The sequence below is a fragment of the Polyodon spathula genome, chromosome 2 (genome assembly GCF_017654505.1).
Source record: "Polyodon spathula isolate WHYD16114869_AA chromosome 2, ASM1765450v1, whole genome shotgun sequence".
NCBI lineage: Eukaryota > Metazoa > Chordata > Actinopteri > Acipenseriformes > Polyodontidae > Polyodon > Polyodon spathula.
In genome coordinates, this window is record NC_054535.1 from 105,573,852 (window position 1) to 105,601,758 (window position 27,907).

Genomic DNA, 27,907 nt, shown 5'->3' on the forward strand with positions numbered 1-27,907 from the left:
TAACATTTACTACCCAGGAACAAAAAAAAATAAACTTTTTGTTACACAGTGTAGTTGCAATCGTAACTGCACTGCCGTCCATCTGAAACAACACGCTTCAGTGAATTCACAATGACGTGCCGTGCGGTAACTCAACTACACGTTTTAGCATTTCTATCTGACTGTAGAGCAACAATGCACTACTTTAAAAATAAATAAAAAACAAGAGGAAACGGAAGGCACCCATGACAACAGAAACTGTGACATACAAATTTATAATTTATTTTCACCTATATGCAATACAGCAATACAAAATCTTAATCTGTGTATGAAGATAGGATCCTCACCAGTATTATGAAATACAGACACTAGTCTTGATGAGGGAAAGTTTGTTTTTATATATAACAAAATAAATCAATAAAAATCAATCCATGTCATTTTCCACCAGCACCTGCCATAAATGCAACAAGCAGCCATGCTGCAGGGGTCGGGTTAATAAAACACACCTTTGTAGTATTTCAGTACCATATTTAAATACATTGGGTTATATACAATATGTTTTACTGCATTTGGGTTAATAGGAATTAAAATAAACGTATGGTTATAATAAAGGATAACTAGTAATAATTGCAACAGGCCATTACTGCTAGCTATACACAAGGCTGGTAAACTTTACCACCAGTTAATTTCCTCTGAATATAAATGTCTAGCAGGACCACTACCTTAAAGCAGTAATGACAGATCAGACTTTAAAAAAAAAAACAAGCACAATACAGTGACAGACACTGGTAATGATTATATGCTGTTTATAAGCTGTTTAAAAAAAAAAAAAAAAAAAAAAAAAAAAACAACAAGCACAATACAATGACAGACACTGGCAATGATTATAAGCTGTTTAAAAAAAACACAACACACACATACTTCGAAAACGCATGGGGACTTATTTTCAAAGCATTTCTTCCATTCTTTAACTCCTATTTTCTGAAAGGAAACACGTTAAAGTTACTAAATGAGATATGAAACACCTTGAGAGTGATTAAGAGAACTTGAAATATATAACTTGGTTATTAGGTGTGTTTAAAAAATAACATAGGAGTTAATTAAAGACTGGAGTGAACACTTTGAAAACATGGCCCATGGTGTCTCAATAGTACAATGGCAGGGTACAATTCCCAGGGCTAGTGTTTGGCCATGGGCTGGCTTGGAGTGTACAGGCATTCCCTTACTCCCATTACAAAACTACAATAAAGTGCATAGGTCTCATAGATCATTTGTTTCCAGCATTAAATTCAACTACACAGGTTTTTCAAAACATCAAAAACACATGGTAAATCAACACTCAGCTCTTGCTTCTTTAAAAACAAACAAAAAAAGGCAGCAAAACAGCAGCTTCATGCTGTCTAAGTGTGCAGGTTCTTATCTATAAACATGAGCATCACTGCAAGTCAGCAGTGTCCAGGGCAGCTCCAGGGCAGCTCCGAACAGTACCATTCCTCCAAAGGGTTTGTCTTGGGAGTTAGGGCTTCAGAACTCTAATGAGATGGCACCTTTATCAAAACAATAAAGTGAATGTAGCTGAAAACTGTAGAAACATACAAAGCTACTGTATGCTCTGGCCAAAGTGTTCCTTGTTTAAAGTTTGGGTAATGCAAAATGTTATCTTTTTATTATAGAGATCCAGCAAATGAATGTTCATATTGAATAATGATGTCATATCTTTAAACAATGGTTTTAAAAACAAACCAAAAACAAAATAAGAAAAGTTCAGTTTGAATCAATACCTAAAACACACAAGCATATATACATATATGTGATTCATAGCTGTGTTTTTTGGAGGAAATACAACTCTGATAGCTCAAGAGCACATCTTTACAGTACCATATTACCTTTGTGAACCACAGCTGTACCCCAAAGAGCTAATTAGTGTCTGTAGCCATATTTACATTTTACACTGCCAGGTTTTTAAGTATACCTGAATGGCAATTTCTCATATCAACTCACATACCATCCTATCAAAAATATCTTTTGATGCACAGGTTTGTTCCAAAAATAGGACTGAAGCACCGAATTTAAAAAAAAAAAAAAAACCTTCTATAATAATTATCATTCCTATGCTTCATTTTCTATCAAATTAGGACATGCTAAAAATGAAGACCAGAGTGAAAGACAATGCAAGGATGTTTATAATGCACAAGACAAAAATATCCTCCTTTACCTCAAGTGTGGAACACTTGATTTCTAATAGTATATACACTTACATAAATGTACATGATACATCACATTTCTGTTAAATATAAAGCTAAATTCATTTCAGATACTAAAGCTGGTTGATACTTAAAGTAAATGTCCTTCCTTCAGACTGTGGTCTATTCTATTGATCTAAACGGTGGCGGTCCTAAACACGCTGTTGTTTAAACCCTTAAAAGAGAATTTTGTGTTTAGATCTGCCATGTTTAGATTCATTGAATAGAGACCATTAAGTTCAAAGCTTCTAAAAAAAACTGCACAAAAAAACAAAAAACAACCTGGTTTTCAAAAGACATTGTAAATGGTACCGTATTCAACATATCCTACATAAAAAGCATTTAAAAAGAAGAAAGTGAAGTTGAAGTGTTTGATCGCTTGTGTCTCAGTCTTTTTGCTTCTTGTAAAAACCTGCTGTGATTAGCTTGAACGCTTTGGCATATCTGAAATGAGAAGCTCACCCTTGGCTTAGTAAAGGCTTTCTGTTATAAAGAACAGGAAGTCCATCTCCATGGGGCTGCGCGGGGGGCTGGAGCTGCCGCCGTGAATCACAGGAATGAGCGCGGTGTCCAGGTCATTCATGTAGTTCTGAGGAAGAAGCCTGCCTCCTGAACCCGCCTGGTATTCCACCTGTCAACAGCAGTCAACACACCAATCAGTGGCTTGCCACTCTCAAGAACATGCACATGTTGGCATTGGTTTACCACCCAGATTTTTTCTACTGATTTTATCTTATTTATCTTGTTACAAGAGCGTCCCAAACATTAGCATTTTTGAAATGTCCAACATAACCGTAGCAAATAACGAAGCATGCCCATTTTAACATGTACAAAAAAGGAAAACACACTGAAACACACACTGCACACACAGCTAAAGCAGGAGCTAGCCCGCACTTTACCATGTCTATGTCTGTAGAAACTCTGAGTCCCAGCTTATTTATCCCACTCTCTTTCAAGGTCTTCAGGTGAGGGCAGAGGGCAGCACAGCAGGCCGTGGCGATCTCTTTCGGGAACTGACTGTGGGCAACCAGAACGCTGGCAAGAGACTGCTCCGGGCGCTTCAGAAGATAGAACACCTGGAGCACAAACAGCAGCACAAACACTCACTACAGTCATGGAAATACACAGTGGCACTGGGAGACTGAGGTTTACCTGAATGCAGCTTCCAACCCAAACCACCACATTTATTTTTGATAAAAGACAAAGAGGGGAAATGTGCCCTTTTGTTTTGTTTACGATCTAATGAAGGGGAATGCCTATTTGACCTGTTTTGGCAATTAAAACAATCCCTGGGTAAACAATCTGGACACTCATGTGTTGCACGCAAGGTTAAAACCTCATATAATCCTCTTGTTCTATTACATACCTCAGTACATTTCACAAGCTTCCCATCGCTTTCAAACTCTGCCTCCTGTTGCATTTTAATGCTTGGAACCCCTTCCAAGGACTTTCCATCAACTGGACTCATAATCCTACATGATGAAGATAAATAAATAAATACAATCAAATAAATAAAATATAGTCTAAACAGCCCTACAAAATATTCTCACTGCATTAAGGTTTCAGAGTTGGCTATACAAGATATGTGGTTCATCAGTATTACATTATGAAATACTTAAGAATGAACTTCTATTGGCACACTATAGAACATGTCAGGAACAAGATGAAAAGACCCAGGGGCTACACCAGGTGGCACGAGTGCTACATGCGGTTGTCAATACAAATTCATGGTAGCTTTGCCCAAATTTGGCCTTTGGAACCAAAATTAAAGCATGTTATGGACAGTCATTTTTTGGTGTAAAATTTATTATGGTGATCTGTCATGTTGCAGAACTGTTTTAATACCTGGGTAGATCATCGTGCATTTATTGAACACTCCACAGTTCATGCAATCTTAACTAGAGGCATTTTATTATGAAAGCAGCTTCTACTCTTAAGGGCATACAGAAAAAAAACAACTATATGAACCCTTACCAGTGCAAAGACACATGGCCACATAGTGGAGACCTTGCCCAAAATGGACCCAGGTTGGATCTATATGGTTTACTGATGTGAAGTTACAGCAATTGACTTTCCACAGTAAAATACAGATCTTGACCAAAACACATAAATACAGCAAACCGATAGCTTTGTTACAGTTTCGAGTAAGAAAATAAATAATTTGATCAAAAATGTTCACTGTGCATTAGAAAGACTTTTTATCCTTACCCTGTGTTTACAATGGATGCCCTCTCCACCCAGTGGATGTTTACATATTCTCTTAAATCTCCTGAATCATGTTTTCCACATGGGATCTGGAAGTCCCTTTTTTCCCTAAAAGCTTGCCGTAATGCTTCCATCGTCTCCGGTGTTATTTGAACCATCAAACCATCTGATGAAAAAATGTATACAAAATAATAACTAAATGAACTAGAAACAGGTTGCTTTTGTGAACACAAATACAGCAGCCCCAAAGGCATAATGTAAAGGGAGTCAAATATCTGGGAAATGTGATGTTTTGCAGACAACATGGGATTCATGTTAATTTCAAGAAACTTGAGGCACCCTGGATTGTTTACTTGAGAAACACAAGTACTGATTCATTACCTTCAACTATGCTGGATTTGGCAATAAATCCAGAGGAGGCCTTCAGAGCACCGTTGAATACAACAAAACTTGCTCCAGTGACTGAAAGGAACAGAATGCCTTCATTAGTACAGCAAAGCTACTTCAAGCGGTCTCCTAAAATATAGAAGCATATTACTACAGCTGACAGGTTCAACAGAATGCTATTTTAAAATAAAGAAGCATAATACTACAGTAATATTAATTATTGAGCTATAAAACATAGCTTGATCATGTAATTCCTAAACTGGTCTGCAGGTTTCAGTGTAAATTCTTAAAATAAAAACAGCAAATGATAATGTTTTAGTGAAAATGCATGCAAGACACCGCAGCTTTCACTGCAATGAGCTAGACTTGCATACCTAGATATACATGAACAGACACAGATATGGCATGTCAGTGCAGGTCATTGAGCGGCAGGGTTTTACAGAGGCTTAAAGCCACCTGGACTTACTTCTCCTAGTCTTGCCTGGTACACTGTTGGCCTGGGTCTGATAGTTTCCATCGGCGTTCTGAACACACACCAGGTGGGAATCTGCCTCCATGCTAAAGCAGGCACCCATGCTGATGACATGCTCATTGGAGGAATTCATTACTTTCATCACCTAGGGTTACAGATACAGGCCACTGTGAATCAACTGCTTTGATAAAAATACGCTGAAACTTTCTTGCATCACTGGATCGTTTTTTGTTGAGAACCGGTTTTGAAAACTAACCGTCTAGATTGTGAAAGTTTAGCTACCTATTGTACAAAATATATAGAGTATGATCAATGGAACCATAAACTATTAAATGTATATTTGTATTCACTTTATCAATATTCTTAAATAAAATACATAATGTCATACAATTAGATTGGTGTATATAGACATGTTCCAATTGAATGACGAAAATATAAAAAGTTAAAAGCATATATACTTTATAAATATAAGCAGGGTCTTACTAGATATATGTTTTTGTTTTCCATTCTGTTCTTATTAAATAAATGAAAAAGCTTCATATTTATTTAACTGCCGTGGATGAATTCAGCACTAACTTTAAAGAAAGACTGTCCAAGGACAACTGGTTAAATATTTTCACTGGTTCATACCATACTACTAGAGCTGGCAGAGAGTTGAAGTGGAATCATTTTTCCCCAGACCCTTCTAGTCTGTCACATCTAGAAAGGTGTTAAAATGCTGTTTGGTTTCCATGTACATTTAATACTTGGTCTCCTTTTCAGACTGTCTGCAGAAGTAACCGGATCCACTGATGCTGTATTGTGTGGTGTTTTTTCTTTTAACCCACTGTGCCACCTAGCACCTGTTCCTTCAACACTCCTGTTCTCTGCACATATATATCCTGGGGAGAGTCTGTCAGCCAATTTCATCCCCCTTTTTAAAATGTACTTAATGTCTCAACGGCTTTGTTTGTACTATTTGATCTCCATGCTGACATATCATACGTTACATAGTTTTTTCGTTTGTCTTCGCTGTGCAATAGCTGTGTTTTAAATTTAGCATTAAGATATTACACTGTCCAACACACAGCTAAGTCTTATGACTTAGTGAGATCGGATTCTGCATGGCTTGATAAGAATGGCTTAACATTCCTCCTGTTTTGTGTTTCCCTGAAGCTGGTCACATGCTTGCCTAAGTGGGAGAAAAAAGAAAATAAATAAATGGAGCACAGATGGAAGTCACACTCACCTCATTAAACCTCCCCTTAGGGATTTCAATGTAACTGTTGCCCATTTCCATGTGGATCAACAAGCCCTCCACACTCGCCAGACTGTACTGGTAATTTCTGAGGTCCTGCAAAAAGGGAAATTGTCAAAATGAACACGGCAATACATAAAGACAAAGCAAAGGAAGTGAGCAATAGGTTTGATTTTAAAATACATTCAGAAATGAAGCTGAATTAGCATAGAACAGCAACAGATTTCTTTCATGCAAAGGATTTGCATGTGGTAGTGAATCTTTGACCATAAATAGTTTAAGTTTTACTGTAGCAAGTGGAGTTTAAAAGGGTACTACAGGATGTCCCATAAGTCAGGCATCACAGACAAGTTCATATATTATGCTGATTAAGTGGCTGTTCTTTTAAAATGGGGGGCCAAACCCTGCGGCTACCTGCACCCACATCAAAATGATTTCCTCTGAAAAAAACTGAGACAACCAATATTAACAAATACGCCTTGATGCCTACCTTATTGGAATACACTGCAGACCTAAATATAGGATCAACCTATAGAAAAATGAACCACACGACAATAATTTTCTGTTTGCTCTCCATAATAAAAATAAATTCCTTTTCACTCTGTGGAAAACTGGGTAAACATCTGCTATATGTATAGAGAGATGACAGCAGCTGTGCAGGAACTCTTTGCTGCCCCCATCCCACTGCTCTCAGCAAGCATTGCTGCTATTAAATCACTGGTGCCTGTGGAGTCGTTCCTGGTGCAGGATCATAGGATAAAATGAAGACAAAGTGCATAGGCTTCTACTAATAGGTGAAATTTGTGTTTGAAGAATCACTTACTGCTAGAAGGTTCATTATAGTGTGTCCAGTTTCTCTGAATAATGGGTTCCGGAATCTGAAACTCGTCAAAGTGCAAGGATACACTGAAAAACAATAAAATAAAATTAAATTAAAAAAAAAAAAAAAAAAAAAAAACATAAGCCTTTTTTATTTTACAACTTCTGCAACAAATGTTGACCTAGTTTCATGAAAAGTCTTCATCAGAACTCATGCACAAGTAACCCAAATTACTGAGGATTCCGACACCCTAGTGCAGGGGTTTTCAACTAGGGGTATGCGTACCCCTTGGGGTACTTCTAAGGGTCATAGAGGGTACGCAGGAGGACTCCGAAATGCAAATAAAAATTAGTTAAAAAAATAATGATGAAAATAATGATAAAAAAACCACATAGTATCTACCACAGCCGTACTTTCCACCTGTACGCATGCGTAATTCCGAATAAGTGGATTTCCACTGATATGGGTGGGTAAAGTAGGGGTCTGGTGATTCCGCCTATGGAGAGCGCTCTGTACTACTCATTAACTTCGCTGCTTTCAACTTGTCATATCATTGAATACTAAATCAGTGAAGACCAATATTTCAGCATTTTCTAGAAGTATAAATGTTTTGGTAAACATGAATAATAATCACTAATAATAATAATAATATTTGTTTTTTTGTTTTTTTTTTAAATTAGGTGCGGCTGCATTTTTTTTAGAAAAGCAATAGCGGCTGGTTGAAATGGATACCTGTCTTACTTGCCCAATAAAAACGAAGGAAGAAAATACAAGTTCAAGAGTACAGAAAGTGCAAAGTGACAGAAAGTTCTACTGAATCCGTTTGGATCATTTGTATTGGCTTAAAGTTTACAATGTTAGTTACTATAGTTGCATTTTGGTTAACTTTGATATTGTAAACATTGCAAATGGCACATAATTATGCTGAGATGGTAAGTAAATGGTAAAGTGATAAACATTTACAGCGCAGACTGTTCTGTATTATTTACAATAACTTTGCTGAACAGAAAGTGAATAAGTGTTTCCAAAGAGATTCACAAATACTGTCTTAATTATATGTGTCCAAAGACAAATTAAAAGCTTTAAGAATTAAGCCTACTGTTTGGTATTCTGTCCTTAACCAGCAGTTTGTCAGTCCAAAACTGTTGACATAAATTATATAAAATAAAACAGGGAAAAAAGAAATGTGTTAATCAGAATATTCTGCCTTTTACTGCAATTGTGGTACCATTCAGTCAAGTGAACATTGTAAAGGGGGTCTTGAGCTGAAAACTCCAGACAGAAGGGGCACGGTTTCAAAAAAAAGGTTGAAAACCCCTGCCCTAGAGTACCCTCAACAATGCGTGCTTAAGAATGTCCATACCAAGTTTCAATCCAGTTGAATGAGTGGTGTGAAGAGGTCAAAAAATGTCAGTGTGGCATACTGTATGTTCATCCTGGCTTCTGATGCTCTCAATAGCTTGCATTAAAGAATGTCCTTACCAAGTTTAGATCACAATTGTACAAGCAGTTCTCTTTATTTGTGAGACTGATGTACGGTTGGAAGGAAGTATTGATAAAAGTATAATCTGTATTTGGAGTACTCTTAAGACCTTGGTGGATGTAAACTGCTTCTCCAAATGTTTTGTACTCTTCTACCATAACAGGACCTTCAAAAATAACGAGAACTGACAGCAAATATTTGGTTTTGTTTTTTTTTACTTGAAAAGGCCCTGCCCAGCATTTAAACTTCTCTGCTCCATATACTACAAATAACATGGAACTGTGTCAGCTGTTTCAAAAGGACAAATTCAACACGTTACTTCCTTTTTTCTGCTCCCTTTTGCAGGGGGCTCCTCCTCCTCTCCCTGACTCACCGCTGTACTCAGCTCCCAGTCTCAGCATGAGCCTCAGGGGGAAGACCTTTGCCCAGGGCACCTCCAGCTTGTGAATGAGAACCCCAAAGAGGAAGGGGCTGTCTGGCAGGTACAGGTCATTCAAGGGCTGGAAGGTGGGCGAAATGAACAGGAATCCACCGTGATCCTTACTGCCAAGGAAACTCTCACTAAAGGTCACGTTGCCCAGATTTTCAACATACTTGCCTGACAGAACAAGAAAAAAAAAAAAAATGGTATTAAAAGGAAACTGTCATTCCAATTAACGTCAGACGAGTAAATTGGAAGCAGAAATCAGACAGGGCCAAGTTCATTTTTAGTAGGTGACCTGCTTTGTTTTTTAGTTTGCAAGTGTAGTTGTATGCTGCTCTCTCTGCAAGCAAGGTGCACATCTCAATAATGGAGGTTTTATTCTTGTGCACAAGTTGCCCCATTTTGACCGTCCTCCCTTTGTGTGCAACTCACCTTTGTCATTAATGGAGACGACACCATGGTCCTTGATATATCTTGTTTTAATTTTAATAAAGGGAGTCTATTTAATTAAATCAACAGTAACAGATCTAAACACCTACACTGTATTTAAATATTAAATAGGAAGAAACCCAACATTACTAATTTTTAAAAGACAAAAATACACTTGACTCACCCGCACTATTAGAGATGTTGGTTTTCACAAAATCCCATTCGAGTTAAAAATGATGATGGTATTTAGGTCCACTACTGGTTAAATCAATTAAAATGGATTCCAAGCTGGTTATCCTTTCTGAAAGCTAGACTCTAGCCTGGATGCTAGACACCTTGTTTACTTTTTTTTTTTTTTTTTACTTTGTCTACCAATCATGTTTCAATTTCTCGATGCCTCAGCCTTACCCTTTAGTGCATCCTGATAGATGGTAATGTACAGCTTAAAGATGTCTTTGGGGAGAGTGCTTTCCTCTGGCAGGCACTGCAGCAGGAACATAATCTCAGGCTGACCCACCCCGTGCAGGCCATTGGAGCTGAAGCACCAGCATTTCTGCGCAGCATCTGAGACAAAGTGGAAACGTGCACGTCATACTGTCACAGACAACAACGCTCTAGCTCAGTGATTCAACACAAAAACTGTGTCTACACAACTGCTATATCCCACACAGTAATTACTTGATTTAATTTACTTATTTTATTTTTTAAAGTTGATTTTTTTTTTTTTTATTAACTAACCAAATCAGCGTGGTAAATATTAATCCTTACAAAAGCAGAAAAATAAATGTTAATTCCACCTAAAAGCAATTATGGCAAAAACATGTTTAGTAGTAAAACATAATACTTTATTGAATATGATGTTGTATTTCTGAGTACACGAGTAAAATACAGTACATCACAGTGTACTAAAAATAGGTCAAATAAATTGCTGCACAGGGATGTCCGAGTACTTACAAGTCACTAGTTTGACATTCACCAGCAGGTTGACATTCAGCACGAACGTGAGAGGGTTAGGACCTCCTTCTTCAAGGAGGAGTATCAGCTGGCTGGCAGAGGGGCGATCCTCCACCAGCGAGTCTGCATTTAAAATGGGAGAGACCTTTCATTATACTCTTCAACACCACATGTACTGTTTCTGAACAAGAAAGAGGAATGTATCTATAGACGAGGGAGGCCAGCACAGGCTTCAGTCAGCCTCAGTGCAGAGTAACCATTTCTGGGGTGGTTTTATGATTAGACTAATAACGGGAGCGGAATCAAACTCAACTCACTGGTGACCTGAGCACGATTCTAACACAGGCCTCCAGGTAAGGTATGACGGGCTCGTGAATCAGTCAGAGGAGTCACCTAGCCCCTGCCTATAAACTCACATCCCAAGAGGCTAATGCAGGCTCACATGACCAAAGAAACTGTGCATTGTCAAGTGGTTTGTAGTGCCATCTGACACCACTTTACAATAAATAAAATGTCAAACCAGCCACAGCATCACAGATCTCTCTGGAGGAATTGTTTTATTAAAGAGTTTAATAAATACAATTTTAATAAAAGATAGCCACAGCAGGTTTCAACTTACAGGAGAAAAATGTGTCGCTGGGTTGAAAAGGTGACCTCTAGTGAGCAACAAAGCACTTTTTCTGAGGCTTCGTGCTTTACTGCGCACCATGTGTCAGTTTTTCAACCCTATGAGCAACACTACAAGCCTCAACTACAGTTCACATTTCTATAATATCACTAGGTTTTGAAGTTGAATAGAGAAACACTTTTTTTTTTTTAAACTGCAAAGAGTATCGGATCCTCAATTAACATCAAGTAGGCTTTCTGTCTGGACCTGTGGTGGACAACTCTGACCCTTGAGATCCATTCCAAGCAGGTCCTCAATTAGTTAACTGAACCTGCTAAAGGAGCACCTAAATTTGGACTTGATTGGGAAAAAAACAACATGGACTGGAAAGGGGTCTTGCAGACCAAGTGGTGCACACGCCGGTCTAAGCTTTGTCTACACGTTTCTACATTGATGTTTAGATTTTCATGTCTCTGCCACATTACCGTCTCCTCTCTCCCCTGTTGCTATGACAACAGGGGGCAGCCCCTCTTCGTCATCAGGAACCAGACTGCCCGTCTTGGTAATGCACTCCCCTATGGTGGATAACATTCTGTAATCCGAAGGCCCTGTGATAAGATGCTTCATATCATCTTCTGGACTCCGAGAAGCTGGACTGTTCGGTACCTTCATCGCGGCTTTAGGAATATCAGGTGCTTGTTCTGAAGAATAGCTGAGCGCTGTAGCTGTAGAATCCTGAATCTCCTTTTCCAGGCTTTTCTGAACCTGAGGCTTCATAGAAATAAAAAATAAAATAAAATAAAATGATGCATGGCAGTACCATTTTTTCACCTGTGTAGACCCTTTTGTTTTCCAGGATTTATTCTGACTTGGTGAAGACCATTTATTCTGCCACCAAACTACAGATTTCCCTCTTGTGCAGCAGCTATTAGGCTCCCCACCTTAGCCTCACAACCACCTTACTGTGCTGCACATGTGGGGTCCTAATACCTGCTGCACAGGAATGAAAAGCAGACTTCAGTAAACTGGAGTAAAAAGGAAAATAAAGTCTGGAAAGCTAAATGATCTTCAGCATGGATAGAAACAAGACTCAAGACTGTGTTTGAGGCAATCCAGGTCTTACAGTAAGCTTAATAAACCACAGAGTTCAAGCAACAAGCCTGTCCTTGGCAACGGATCACATTCCCATACCTGTATAAAGTAATATAAGGGATTTGTGTGAAGGTTGTTATGCTGTCAGGTAGGAGTACAGTATGTAAAACTGGATTTTTTGAACTCATGCATTAGACTAGAAGAAAAAAACAAACAAACAACCACACATATATATATATATATATATATATATATATATATATATATATAATACACACGCGAGGGGACAAATGTTCCGTCGGACAATGTGCACATTAAATATAATTCTGTGGTCATGTCATCGTACCTAGGTTAAACGGGGTATACGTTACCGTGCCATAAACAAGTAGTCTTGTTATAAAAGGCAGAACACGTTCTCTTAACCATGGCTCCAGACTAGAGCTTTCTAATTAGACAGACAGTTTAGTGTTGTATATTAATTTAGGTTTTCTTAAATAAAAATAATAAACAGGGCCACTTAAAAGTCTGAAAAGCAGGCACTAAATGCACAAGGTAGCACTGCAGGGCAGAAGCAGCACTTACCACAGGTGGTTCGGGGGTTACAGGGATGGAGTCTTGGGACGACCTCTTGCTGACCCCTACTGACAGTTTCGATGTATCTGCTACTTCTCCGTTTGGCAAAATACCATCTGCGAACCAAACCCGTTTCTGTTCCCTGGGAAGCCCAGCTGCAAGAGGAGGAGAAAACTGGCACCAAGTACAACTACAAAAACATGAGAAACTATCACCAGAGCTTCACAAACATGAACTGTGACAACTGGGGAGTCTGTGAAACCAGGCTGTTATCTTGCAGGTTACACACAGTTGCAACCTCTGTTTTTAATTGGCGTAACATTGGCACATTAGGACAGTACAATCAATCTAACCTATTGTCAAAAGGAACTAAGAGAGGTGAAGGCATTTTCATCCATGAACAAACTGCTATTCTGTTCTTGCTTATTACTTTTGTTTTAAACTCCATGACAATTTTCAAGAATGAAACGTGGTGATTCCGAGAGATGGCAGGGGTGCTTTAAACAGGTCATTAGGATGTGACAACAAACAAAAACTGAAATTTAACTTTAAAACACTTCATTTCACAACGGCATTTCCACATTTATTTTATTTGAAGGAGTGAAAAAAACTCACGTTTTGGTTCTCGTTTATTACATTCCATATAACAAAGTTGCAATAAAAAAATCTATAATAATCTATATAAAAATCACTACATATTTCCAGCAAGTTGGGCACTGTTTAAGCGAGGCATTTCAGAATGACGTGCTTGCCTTTTTTTTTGTCCCATGAGATTCTGACTCGCTCTAAAGCGCCACAATGCGTTTGACACAGATGGCCTTCCACAGAAATCACTATGCGTGCGCACGCATAATCTGGTTTGTTTACTTTTTGTTGTCTAAAACTTTAAAAAATATAGCTGCTGTGTTGATCCTGTTTTTTTATGTATATTAAATCTCACATATCACACAAAGCTCTTTTTAATTTGCCATTTTTAAAACTGTCACGCAACTTCTAGTGAGGTTGTAAATAAGTGCAAGGTATTTGTCATTTGTAGCAAAATTGAACATATGATTTTTGAATCCAAACACGTGTCAAATATTTGTTTGAATAGTCAGATATTTGTCCCCAACACATACATACGCACATTATATCTATCACAGTACTGCCACAACATCTGGTGTTCCCCTTCTTCTTATACAGCACAGACAGCATATACAAATGTGCAATTCTTTATTTCATTTACCTTAGTGTCGGAAATAATATGTCGATAATTCTTAAATACTGATAATCAAAGCCAACAAAAAATCTTAACTTAATAGTACCAGCAAAACTGCTCCTTCTTAAACAAAAAAAAATTATTCTTTGTTCTAGCTAAATGACACATTGTGTCATCATATAGCTTCACAACAGAAATCAGATACAAATAAAATTGGTATTATTTAAAAAATGTCTACACAGCAACAGCTGCACACACTACACACAAGTGAGAGAGGCGTGCAGGTTACCTTCGTTTCCAGGGTGCTTGAGCACAGACACAGGCACCATTACTGTGGGCGGAGGGGAGTTGAGAGTGCCAGCTGCCTGGGCTTGCTGCAGGGGAGGGATGGTGGAGCAGTATTCAGAGGGAATATTAGGATTAGGACTCGGACCGGTCGGGCTCATCATCCTCTCAAGGGCTTGTGCTGGAAAACGAACAAAAATAAAATAAAAAATAAAAAATTTGAAAATGTTTTATTTAGGCAGAGAGACAGAGAGAAAGTTTCCCTCCCTCTCATCTGCACCCACATGCTGTGTGGTTACACAGGCATTCCTGGCAACTTCAACCCCTTTTTCTAGTGGTTGTTTTTGATATGAAGTGACACACAATCACTTCACAACTGTAGGCGGCGGAGGAGTTTGTATTAGCTTGTGTCCGTCATTACTGCTCCATCTTTATTTAAAAAAAAAAAAAAAAAAAATAGTTTTGCAGTGTGTTTAGATGCAATGTTTACCTGCATTGCTATTCTACGAACAGTAAATCCACATCCCTGTAAAAAGATGTTAAAGTCCTTGTCACGCCTACCTATCATACTGGGTTTTTATTTGAACCAACAGTGTTACACAAAGGCCCACACAGCTCAAGGGTGACATTTTAGATGCAAGGTATGAGTCACAAGGTTCACTGTGGAGTTCTCAGTCTTTAACTCTATTGTGTTGTTATATATGTGGCACAAAAAAAGATTAGTTGTAATATTAGAAAGCTCAGGGATCATTTGAGCCAATCGGGTTACAATCACAGCAGTTATTCGCACAGGTTGATACATGCCCTCTACAGTCAATGCTAACATCTCACTTTAAACAACGACTCATTTTAAGCAGCACTAAGCGATCCAGACCAACCTAAAAACACAATTAATGTCTTCATACACAAACATATTTTTTCAAGTTTGTAGTAAAACCATTCAAAGTGAAACAAGTGAAGAAGCAGCTGCTTGGGTTTGTGATGACTGCTGATTTTCATAGACTGTGTGGAGAACAGAGATCCACGCCAGTCCAAGCAGCTGTGTCTTCACTTGTTTAACCTGGAATGGTAAATTAGCCTGGTCAACATCAATGCCCCTCACCTGTGGAGCGCTTGATCTGAATGACTGAATAATCGGTTTGTGCAGCTGTACAGTCCACCACAGTGTTGAACAAATCCACGCCATGTTTAAAAATATTCTCCAAAAGCAGCGCTGCAAGAAATCTAACACTGCATGAAAAAAAAAGTATACTTCAACACCACCCTTCTAACTTTAAAGCAAACAAAACATTGCTTGGCTACCTTGACAAAGAAACCCCACAGGGATACTTATATTACTAAACACCCCTAGCTAAAGAATTAAAAAACAACGTGCACTCACCAGTCGCTAATCCACCCACTAGGCTCTCGTATCACTTACAGTTCAAAACCACCGTCACTGAACTGCCACTGAGCACAAGACAAGACAACTGGATGCTTAAACACCTCACTCGCCTTGACAATCCTAATGGATTCCTGTAGTACAGTCAGTAATAAACCAGCTCACTCTCCAAAAGAGTTAAATAGAAAAAAGAAAAACATGAAAACCACAACTGCTCCAGCAGCAAAATCACAACCTTGTTTGAAAAACAAAAGCTGTACTGCTTAACTAGCTTTAAAAAAAAAAAAAACACACACCTCAGCCATTATAAGTGATTCAGCTGGATGTTGTGTTGCATTATGTATGAACTAACAATTTACTGTTAGCTCAGCTGCTGTTTACTGACACATGACCCGAAAATGACTGATTTTCTATCCTGCCACAGAGTTAAAATGTCAATTTTAATGACATCATATTTTACAGCTATGAAAAAAACACTGACCAGTCACTGATGAGTTTACAAATATCTACAGGTATGAAGCAGAAAGCTGTGTAAGCTTTAGAGGGGGGCAGGCAATACCCACAGACACAAAGAACTTGTAAAAGGAAAGAAAAGTGCAATTTACACTAAAAAAAAGTGCAAGGTAACAAAAAGGTATCAAATGAATCAAGAACGTTTGCTACCAAAAATGAAAGAAACACAATCCAACACGGATAAATGCGATTTTCTATTATTGTAGTAAGGTTTATAAGTACCATAATGAGCAACAATCCAGCCAATGAGGATAAACACTAAAGGAGCATTTCAATTATAACTGGCAGGTCTATTGTGTAAGTTACACCAAAGTGACACACAGATAAAGGGAACATGCCTCAAATACATATTGGATTTTTTTTTTTATTATTATTATTTATTTTATTTTATTTTTTTACAGATTAACCCAGACATCCTAATAGAAGTTATGGTTCAATGAGCAAAGAAATCTAATATTTTCAGTTGGGCCATGGCTTGAGATTTAACATTATATAATTAAGAAAGAGGGAGAGAAACGAGATGAGCAAAAATGTGAGCTAGGGACAATGGCAGTGAACAATACACAGCTTATGTTTAGAGACAGACATTGTGCTTTATCAGTAAGGCTGGATGTGCTAGAAGACATCAGATGCTTTTACAGAATATTCAAAACACAGACCCCCACTGCAATAGTATAAAACTGCTCTTGGTCCACATGATGTTTACAAAATAATGTAAAGGTTGAGTTTGGAATCAACAACTGTCTGCTTTCACAGATCCAGACCAGTTCATCAGTCCTTGAACGCAAAAATAATATGTATGACACCCCCACTTTCAAAAAGATATTTGACATCAGACTTGATAAAATCAAAGAAAGGAAAAACAAAAAAGTATTCTCAGTCTGCTTCTGCTGAGAAAGTTTATTCTAAACAGAACCAGCAGTCTGGACTGTGTAGGTTTCTCATCTGGTTTCAGCTACAAGACGTATTGAAAAGGGACTGAACATAGAAAGATAATTGATACAGCGAACTACAACCATCCCGCTGGACAAATCGTTTTATTTATTTATGTTTGTTCTGTTCCCAGAAAAACACGCCGGATATATTTCCAGACAGCCATGCAAGTGCTCAAACATTTAAAGTGTTTACATCCCACCACTATCACTTCTGATTGGCTAGCTGTAGAAAAGCTGATCTTCTATTGGTTACAAAGAAACCCAGAAATAGCTGTCAAGAGAGCCTCTCGCAAAGCACAGACTAATCTTTTAAACTTAAGGAAAATAAATCATACTGCTTTCTTAATATATAAACCTGACATTTAAATGCAGCAATGTAATAAAGTTACCAAAAAAAAAAAAAAAAAAAACCAGTCGCTTAGGTATTTGCGGATTAGACAAAAAAACATGTTGTGTAATTTATAAAATTATTTCAAGCGTGTACTTGTTGGGATGTTTAAAAAACGTGAAGTTTACTGTTTAGAAGCATTTCAGACAAACCTTCCCTGGCAAAATGTAATGCTTTTTTTTCTTTCGATTTTAGTGTTGCAAACCTAGTTTTTCCATTTACCATATTTACATATGTTTTAGATTTAAATACGATTGTAGGTCAAAAGTGGCCTGGTAGCTTTTTCACTCACATGTCTACGTGTCAGTTTGCAGACAGGCTTCAGGACGAGGCGTGGGGGGCTACTTCAAGGTTCTGAAACATTCCATACTATATGTAGGCAATAATGATATATATTAATTACCACGAAGGGGTTCTGCTGTCAGGAGGCTTAACTGTCATTATAAACCCAGATGATAGATTAAAATGGATGGAAGAATACTCCTAACCAAACTAACTTGGAGTGCCTTTATTCATAAGAACATAAGAAAGTTTACAAACGAGAGGAGGCCATTCGGCCCATCTTGCTCGTTTGGTTGTTAGTAGCTTATTGATCCCAAAATCTCATCAAGCAGCTTCTTGAAGGATCCCAGGGTGTCAGCTTCAACAACATTACTGGGGAGTTGATTCCAGACCCTCACAATTCTCTGTGTAAAAAAGTGTCTCCTATTTTCTGTTCTGAATGCCCCTTTTTCTAAACTCCATTTGTGACCCCTGGTCCTTGTTTCTTTTTTCAGGCTGAAAAAGTCCCTTGGGTCGACACTGTCAATACCTTTTAGAATTTTGAATGCTTGAATTAGGTCGCCACGTAGTCTTCTTTGTTCAAGACTGAACAGATTCAATTCTTTTAGCCTGTCTGCATATGACATGCCTTTTAAGCCCGGAATAATTCTGGTCGCTCTTCTTTGCACTCTTTCTAGAGCAGCAATATCTTTTTTATAGCGAGGTGACCAGAACTGAACACAATATTCAAGATGAGGTCTTACTAGTGCATTGTACAGTTTTAACATTACTTCCCTTGATTTAAATTCAACACTTTTCACAATGTATCCGAGCATCTTGTTAGCCTTTTTTATAGCTTCCCCACATTGTCTAGATGAAGACATTTCTGAGTCAACAAAAACTCCTAGGTCTTTTTCATAGATTCCTTCTCCAATTTCAATATCTCTCATATGATATTTATAATGTACATTTTTATTTCCTGCGTGCAGCACCTTACACTTTTCTCTATTAAATGTCATTTGCCATGTGTCTGCCCAGTTCTGAATCTTGTCTAGATCATTTTGAATGACCTTTGCTGCTGCAACAGTGTTTGCCACTCCTCCTACTTTTGTGTCGTCTGCAAATTTAACAAGTTTGCTTACTATACCAGAATCTAAATCATTAATGTAGATTAGGAATAGCAGAGGACCTAACACTGATCCCTGTGGTACACCGCTGGTTACCACACTCCATTCTGAGGTTTTTCCTCTAATCAGTACTTTCTGTTTTCTACATGTTAACCACTCCCTAATCCATGTACATGTGTTTCCTTGAATCCCAACTGCGTTCAGTTTGAGAATTAATCTTTTGTGCGGGACTTTGTCAAAAGCTTTCTGGAAATCTAAATAAACCATGTCATATGCTTTGCAATTATCCATTTTCGATGTTGCATCCTCAAAAAAATCAAGCAAGTTAGTTAGGCACGATCTCCCTTTCCTAAAACCATGTTGACTGTCCCCCAGTACCCTGTTACCATATAGGTAATTTTCCATTTTGGATCTTATTATAGTTTCCATAAGTTTGCATATAATAGAAGTCAGGCTTACTGGTCTGTAGTTACCTGGTTCAGTTTTGTTTCCCTTTTTCAATTCAATTGAGCCAGTAAAACATATCTATAATGATCTGTTGCGTTGGAAATAACACATACTGTATTAATTATATTTATCCAAGTGGAAAAATACTGACCCAAATTGTGGTTAGCTGGTGTATCTAAATGTTCCTAGCACTGACCCTGATCCAGATATGCAAGCACAGCATGTTAATATACAAAAGAATGCCCTTGCACCTATATAAGAAAACACTTGCAATAAGATGATGGAACGAGTTGTTTAGTTCTGTTGCAGGAAATGTGGCTGGTGTATTAACTGCTGTAGCTTGTAAGTTCTACTAAGAACAGCAAAAGGGGGGAAGTGTATGTGAAAATGTATTGATATATTGGGTAAAATTCCACGGGCAGATGGAATTGGTTTCGTCTGCTCAGGACCAGGAGATGCTTGGGTTGTGGTTTTTCTACTTGCTTATCAGGGTGTTCCTGAACATTCTGCTAATTTATGTATTTATTTTTCAGGGAGAGCAGTGCAGGGAAATAATGTTGCCCTCCCAAATGTATTTATTTATTTATTTTTAAAAAAGAAGAAAAAAAAGCCATCAAGGTATGAAACCAGGATCACTAGATCACAGGTTCCAGCTAGCCATCATGGGACAAGATGTTAGAAGAGGAGAAACATCTGGAAAATGCTGTACACCGTTTAAAAAAAATAGTATACAACAGAAATAAACACAAGAAAAAAGATATTTTGTCTTAGCAGAATTTGATGGAGCCCACTGTAAATATTGTGTGCATTTTGTTAGAAAACTGTAAAAAATGCAGAGAAACGTGACAGGTTATACAAAAGTTCTTTAAAAATCTAGGGTTCAGTCATTACAAAACTGAAACATCAAGAAAAATCAGAATTCCACAAAGCAGCAGTAATAGTTGGCAATGATTTCGTATCAGTGATGCAACAAACTAAAACATCTGTACATCACATGTTGAATTCAGCTTATAGAGAAACAGTGGGGGGAAAAAACAGGAAGAAGCTATTTTTATATTTTATATTTTAATAACTCCCAAGTATTGCATTATTATATTACAGTTGTACTCTTAGTATGCTACTTAAATTTACAAGAAAATGTGCTGCAAACTGCACTGAACGGATCCTTTGCTTAAAGTATATTATAAATTTGGTGAGGTGAGGTGGGGTCACAGGGAACCTTTTATCTTGAAGAATTTGGTGACCCAGTCAAGCTACAAGGCTAGATTTCCCCGTTAATCACTAACTGATTGATTGTGTTCACTGTTAAATAAAACCATAATCCTACAAGTTCTATTCTACTTTTCTGTGTGTATTTTGTGCAACGGGGAGGGGGCAAGAAGATTTTTCTAGCATTTTGTCCCTTGGACAAGAATTTTATTTATTTATTTTTTTTTAAATTGCACACTCCTGCCTGCTCCTTTATGATGTAAAGAAGCAGAACAGAAACTAACCCTCCAGATAGCATCGGCCCGGATCTCTGCACTTCATTAATGCAGTAAGACTGTATTTGTAGGGATATTTATACTAAGGATCTGTAGAAGCAGCTAAGGGGGTAGATCCTAAGTTTGCAAATAATCTAAAAAGGCTTCCAGAATGGGGAGGGGTCAGAGAAGAGACTGGAGAAGCTACAAGACCCTGGGAGGGCAGTCAGGTCTAACAGGCTTCAGCTCTATTGAGACATTGTCTATTCTTGCTGACAGGTAGACAAGAGAATGGAGCTACTGTCATGTTTTGATATTTAGGACAAATATCTTTAAACCTAGGTGCTCAGTAGTTCCTAAATAAATTAACCCATCCCTGGAATGTCTCATTCAATATTTATGAATTGGCAAAATCAGTGCAAAAAGCTCAGTTAGTCTGTACTGGATAAATTTAATTCATTACAAGACTAATCTGAGTCCTACTCCTACAGCTTGTCCTTGTTCAACAGAAAAAGTATTACAGATGCTATCACAAAGAACAGCTTTCACCTACCTTTATGAATAGTTTCATAGCAGATGACGCAAACCCTAGCTTCTTTTTCCATATATTTTAGCTTACATTTTCGGTTACAGCAACCACCACAAAATACCTGTTAAAAAAAAAAAAAAGTTAAAATGCATTAAAATTTAGGCCATGACAAAATCCACTTCCACTAGCTGCTACAGTAGAACAAGAATAAAGTCAATGTTTTATACATTAAAACAAAGTGGCATACTTTGTCAACTCTCTATATAATGAATAACCACTATGATGATTTAGCTCTCAGCTTAAAACATGAATTTCATTTATTGTGTTCAGATGTTTACTAATGCATTCTATCTCAAAAGGGCCGAAATCCAGAAGACTGAGTTCCTGCAGGTTATCAATTTCATGCAGAACAGCATCCATAAGAAATACATTTTCATTAATTTATTAAATACATTCATTCATATAAACAATATCTGTTCAGGAAACAAAACATAACTGCAACAAATTAAATCTTTTTTCTTTTCCCAAACTATTCACATACTTTTCCACATGCCCGACAATGATGCCTCCTTTTGGTGAAGGTAAACTTGAGCTGGCACTTCATGCACTTTAGTGCTTTAGAATCAGGTACCCATGCAGGCTGTTTCAACCCCAGACTTGATTCTTCTCTCATCAGCCGATCATCGAGGGAAGCAGCCTCCTCTGTGCTGTCCTCCTCCTGGTTAACGATAAGCTGAGCAGATTCCGAGCCCTCTTCCAAATCAACGCTACTATCTATACTCTCAGAGTAGGTATACCCAGGACTTGCTAAAGACTGGTTCGGGAAGCGCTCTCCAATACCAGGGGACTGCACATGATTTACGGTTTGCTCTCCTGCTAAAGGAACATCTTTAAAATCGCCTCTTTTATGGTCATTCAATTCCCTTGTCAATAGAGCTTTTGGAGGATGAACAAAAAGTTGTTTTGGTCTTGCCCCTCCAAAATATGGGTGTTGGTTATTACAAGCACTTGGGTTGGGTCTCTGACAAACAGAACTGCACGCGTTTGCCTCACCACTGCCTTTTGCGTCTTCTACTACAGTCAGGGCAACGTCCCCAGAAGAAACAAAGTTTTGGTCTACCCCCAGAGATGGAGGTCTCTCTGGTTCTGAATATGCAGGCTCAACAGCCTTAATGTTCAGGGCACTCCTGACAACCTCAAGCAGGCCATCTCCCCCAATGTTCTGGGAAGGATCAGACAACCCTGACAGGTCACCATTCATTTCTGAAAACCCTTCGTCAGTAGAATTCTCCATAGGCCTCAACTCAGTGTTCTTGAGGCTTTGCTCCATCAAGAAGGCATCCAGGTCCGCGTCACTCACCAGGTTGTCACACAGGTCTTCGTCTGGGAGAAAGTCATCGACAAACGTTATGTCCGAAGGGAACTCAGGGCTGGAGCCCACAGGGTAGGCCCACCCTTCAGTGGCGTCCACAACACTGCTGGAGGAGTCTTCACCCTCAACTGAATCTGCTTCTGCCACGGCAAGGCTGTCAGGGATTGTGTAGTGCAAGAATGCTTTTGTCTCAGGGTTGACTTTGGTTTCCGACTGGATTCTGCAGCTTTCGCAGGCAGGCTCTGGACCAATTTGGTCCATAGTCTTTGTACTTTCCTCCACAGGAGGAATAATCCTTTGTGTTTCAGGGTCAGGAGAAAGACTGTTCACCACGAGTGTATTAGTCTGGGTAGGAAACAATTCACTGGCTATAATCTTGGTGGTTTCAACCTGAGGTCTGTTGCTTTTGGAGTCTTGCATCAAAACCAAAGAGCCGCACATGGACATAGCAATTGGAAGACAGGGCAGGGACGTCTCGCTATCTTCTGTAGGACTACATGGCACGTTTAGTTCGTTCTGTTCTGCTTCCACCTCCCTGATGGATTTTACATGGTTTAAACTGTTCACGTCTTCCTCGCAGTCTAGCTTTTTGTCTGATGAACAAGCTGTTATTTCCAATGAGGAGTTAAACTTTGCTCCACCATTAATATTTTTCTTTGAGTGGATCAGCTCCTTGGCATCTGTGCAATCAAGGGTCCCGTTTACAGCCACACTGCCCTCACTGCATTCAGTTTTTGAAAGGACTGTGGTGCCGTTCTCAGTTCTCTCTGGATCGCATGGAAACTCTTGATCCTCCTGGCCGTCTTCTTCATTTTGCTCCATGACGTTCTGAGCAACAGCTTCATTTTGAAGGACTTCTAATTGTTCTTGGCAGACAGTGCTTGAAGATGAATTTATATTCACTGGTTCATCAGCAGCCTCAGGGGGCAAGATAATGTCTAATAAGCTCAGGCTTTCCAAATATCCTGTTGCAAGGCGACCTGCTCCGTGCAGTCCCAAACCTCCCTCGGAAAACACCTGTACACCAGGAACATTACTGAGGCTGAACTGCAATGCATCTCCTGCAGCACAAGAAGGCAAATCAAAGTCTACAAGCAAACCTTCCTCCAACTGCTTTTCAACAATATCCAGCTCCTGAAAAGCAGCATGGCTATTGGTTCCGATAATAAGTGATCCTGAATTGCTAACCAGGTCACAGACAGGTTTGAGACCCCTGTCCAGACAAGGAGGTGCAATGTTCTTTGAAGCTCTGCTGTCGACAGTTGGAAGGTCAAGTTCCGTCAAGGGTTTTGTTTGAAAACCATTGGCTGCTGCAGAGGTGGACACCTCAGCGGACATGCTGTAGGTAAGACTTTTGAGTTCATGGAGAGATTGAGATGGAGATGATTCAGGGACAAAGTGGTGGGAGTTGAGGGAAGGAGCTGGGAAGGCTGGAGCACAATAACTTGCAGATGCTGTAAGCTCATCTGGAAGAAGAAAAATGAAGACTTTTTAGAAGACATGACCAAAACAGGAACACAAAAGCCATCTGCTTTTCCAAAATATACACACATACATTACCTTACATGCAGCTGGTTGCGCAGACCCAGATTAGCGCTACTCTTGGACTACCTACTGTTACCTTAGGCAAGGTGGTCCAAGACTAGTGCTATTCAACAGATACAGATCTTTTTAAATAAGCATTTGTCCACTTGAACATTTTATTTGTGAGTCTCCCTGGGGTGTTTGCATATATAAAGGTGTAATGATATGGTAGGTTTAAGCTGTGCCAACAGCATGAATTACACAAGTGAACCAACCTGTGTTTTGCTCAAAATCATCTAGTAGTTTGTCCAGATCGCAGACCACTGCTTTGAAGTAGCTGTCCATTCTTGTTCAGGCGCAAACACAAACCCAGCTTTTGTGTTCCTAATAAAAGAAACAAAAAATGTTAGAGCCAAGGTGCAGTACCAATGAATAAAGAATCTGGTGTAATCAAAAAAGAATGTAAGAGCAACAAGTGAGAACCACTGGTTTAGAGCTTAAACATTGAACCTTATATATATATATATATATATATATATATATATATATATATATTTTAAAGGTCACAATTGTAAAATAAATATTCATGGCAGAGATACAATAGGCTGTGTTACATTAGCTTTAGCACATTTAACAAATAACTGCTACCTTCTCTGATAACAAATTGAAACATATTTTATAAAATGCCAAGGTGTGTGTGTGTCCTCTTTACATGCCAGTGAAAATATATATCAGGGCTCGACACTAACGGTTGTCCAGGGCAACCAAAATTCAGCCTCGGGCAACTAGCCGGGCAACCACAATTTTGTTCATTATCAGATCAAAACCTGTCTAAATATAAAAACTTAACTTAAAACAGACTTCTACTGCTGCTCTCTCGCTCCCCACGTGGATGATCTGATAATCTGATTCGATTAGGCGTGCATGACGTTACCGGAAACACAACATTCTCACCGTTATCTGTATAATCTGCCCGTTCACCTCGGCATAACCGCGTATGTAAAAAAATAAATTAAAAAGAAATATTCCCCTTCCAGAAAAAATAAAATGAAGAAAAGCGGCGATCAACAAGAGGGCTGTATCCCCTCGACATCACCGGTCTCTGCTGTGCCACAGGCTGTCGGTGAAGGGGATGCAGTGGCGAGCAGGGGAAAGGGCTCGTCGGCCAGACTATATCAAAGCCTAAACTGATGCAACGTAGATCTGTGACTGGATAGCACAACGAAATGTTCGATGTTTGTTTACCTGGATACGGGTGTCTGCTTAGTAAATAAATAATACATTAAGAAAATGGCAATGTTTATTTATTGTATTTTTTCGGGCAACCTAAATTTCACTCCGGGCAACTTGGATTTTTTTCTGCTGGAAAAAAAAAGTTAGTGTAGAGCCCTGCATATATTAAAAGAAAACCTGTCCTTTCCTGTGCTTGAACCAAACCCATGCTTTAAGGAAGTGTAAATATCAACCACACTTAAAACATTCTGGTTCAGAATAGAAAGCCATTTTTTCAATAACATTTACCAACAGGAAAACTGAGGTTTGATAAAGAAAAGTGACACGAAACCTGTCTGTAACTCGAATCAATCTCGTTCAATATCAAACTGATATAAACTCAGGCATGCATGAGTTAAACACAAGAAAAATAAGGAAACATTGTCATGTAAATCCAGTCATTTCTTAGAATACTGTACAGTATTTGTAATTCATTAAACGGGTACGCGTACCGATGTAGGGTCATAATGTGGATTTAAATAACTTGCACTGTAAAGAAAGTGACTAATATTTTGACTAAACCGAACTCGCAAATACTGTATTACAATCAGACAGCACCGTGTTGATGTGGCTGAGTGTACTGTCAGTATAGTAGCACCCAACGCATAGCACCGCTTTGATCATATTCGTCAGGGGATTTTACAACAAGTGCACAACCACACTTCCTTAACATATTCCAGCCTCAGAACATTGCCCTCCTCCTGTGTGACAAGGCCGAAAACATTCACACGTTCCTCATACTTACAGAAGTCTAGCTTTACTGACACGTTCCTCAGACTTTATTATAAACTGTCATAATAGCAATTTATTAACACGGCCACTGAACTAGACTAGGAAACCAAATTCCATACTGCCCATGCATTCGGAAACGTGTTTATAAAAGGGTTATACTCATACCTACAATTCAAGTTTTTAAACCCCTGCAAATGTGAAATAAACTAATTAATTTAACTAGCTCCAAATAGCAACACACCACAAATAGCTCGAATCCAGTCCAAGTGAGTTCTAGGTTCATTTTTGTTTTGTTTTGACAGTTTTGTTTCTAAAATGAAACGTATTAAAATTGGGTTACCAGCAATCTCTTCATCCTGCTGTTCGCTGGATCTCTGCTTACGTGCCTCTGTGTTGTTTTCGCTATCGAGTCGGTTATATCACAGCTCTCTGTTTACACTTCCCCAGTTTTGTTTGAAAAATACCCCTCATTGTTTTCTGCACAAGCAGCCATCTTGGATGTGGAAAGTTGACCGGAGGGGTCATACCGTCACACCATTCTTAAAGAGACAGTACGTTATTTTTTCATGTAGACTGTTGTTGTCTGCTTTTTTTTTTTTTTTTTTTTTTTTTAGTAGTTTTAAAACACGTTAGGAACTTTGATATATGAATACACGTTAAACTATTAAGGAGGCAGTGTGGTCCAGTGGTTAAAGTCCAGGCCTTGTATCCACAAAGTCCCCGGTTCAAATCCCACCTCTACCCCTGACTGACTCGCTGTGTGACCCTGAGCAAATCACTTAACCTCCTTCCGCACCATCCTGCGGATGAGATGTTAAATCAATGTCTTATTGTAAATGACTCTGCATATAATGCACAGTTCACAGCCCACCTCTGTGAAGATTAACTGCCACACTTAGTTTGTCCGATTTCTGTGTATATTTGCACCTTTCACACTTCTGAATTGTGACCATCCTGCCCCAAACTTTGGAATGAGCTACCAGCAGACATGATATCTGTTTTTAAAACAAGACTAAAAACAGATTTGTTTGAGATGCTATTTTTATAATATTTATATGCATGCATGCATATATGTTTTAGTTTTTATTGTTGTATCTGTATTTTATCTGCATATACAGTGGCTTGCAAAAGTATTCAGACCCCTGACCAATTCTCTCATATTACTGAATTACAAATGGAACATTGAAATTTCGTTCTATTTGATATTTTATTTTTAAACACTGAAACTCAAAATCAATTATTGTAAGGTGACACTGGTTTTATGTTGGGAAATATCTTTAAGAAAAATAAAAAAACTGTTTGCATAAGTATTCAACCCCTGTGCTGTGGAAGCTCCCAGTTTGCACCGATGAAAGAACTTGCCCTAACGAGGACACAATTACCTTACCATTGGCCTCCACCTGTGAACCATTAAAGTTGCTGTCACATTTTCTGGATAAAAACCCCACTGTTGAAGGATCATGGTAAGGCTGTGAATCTGAAGGAAAATGAAGACCAAAGAGCATTCTACGGAAGTTAGAGATAAAGTAATACAAATGCATAGATTAGGGAAAGGGTACAAAATAATATCCAAGT

At 38.5% G+C, this 27,907-nt stretch overlaps 1 protein-coding gene across 2 annotated transcripts; it reads right to left on the bottom strand.

Moving 5' to 3' along the window:
- On the bottom strand, positions 1-26,834 carry LOC121306483 (zinc finger FYVE domain-containing protein 16-like). 2 transcript variants are annotated; one of them, XM_041238214.1, is made up of 19 exons: positions 26,673-26,834; positions 24,604-24,712; positions 21,974-24,270; positions 21,457-21,553; positions 14,393-14,569; positions 12,915-13,060; positions 11,726-12,011; positions 10,634-10,756; positions 10,088-10,243; positions 9,200-9,424; positions 7,347-7,429; positions 6,515-6,619; positions 5,281-5,431; positions 4,809-4,889; positions 4,431-4,593; positions 3,589-3,694; positions 3,122-3,298; positions 2,685-2,853; positions 1-1,526 (listed from the first exon to the last, which is right to left on the bottom strand). In XM_041238214.1, exons 2-18 carry the CDS (start codon positions 24,671-24,673, stop codon positions 2,692-2,694), a joined length of 4,605 nt encoding a protein of 1,534 aa, XP_041094148.1. In that variant the 5' UTR covers positions 24,674-24,712; positions 26,673-26,834; the 3' UTR covers positions 1-1,526; positions 2,685-2,691. The 2 variants fall into 2 exon arrangements, with proteins under 2 accessions (XP_041094148.1, XP_041094140.1); XM_041238206.1 differs by having other exon boundaries at positions 1-2,853.
- Between the last annotated feature and the right edge of the window lie 1,073 nt (positions 26,835-27,907).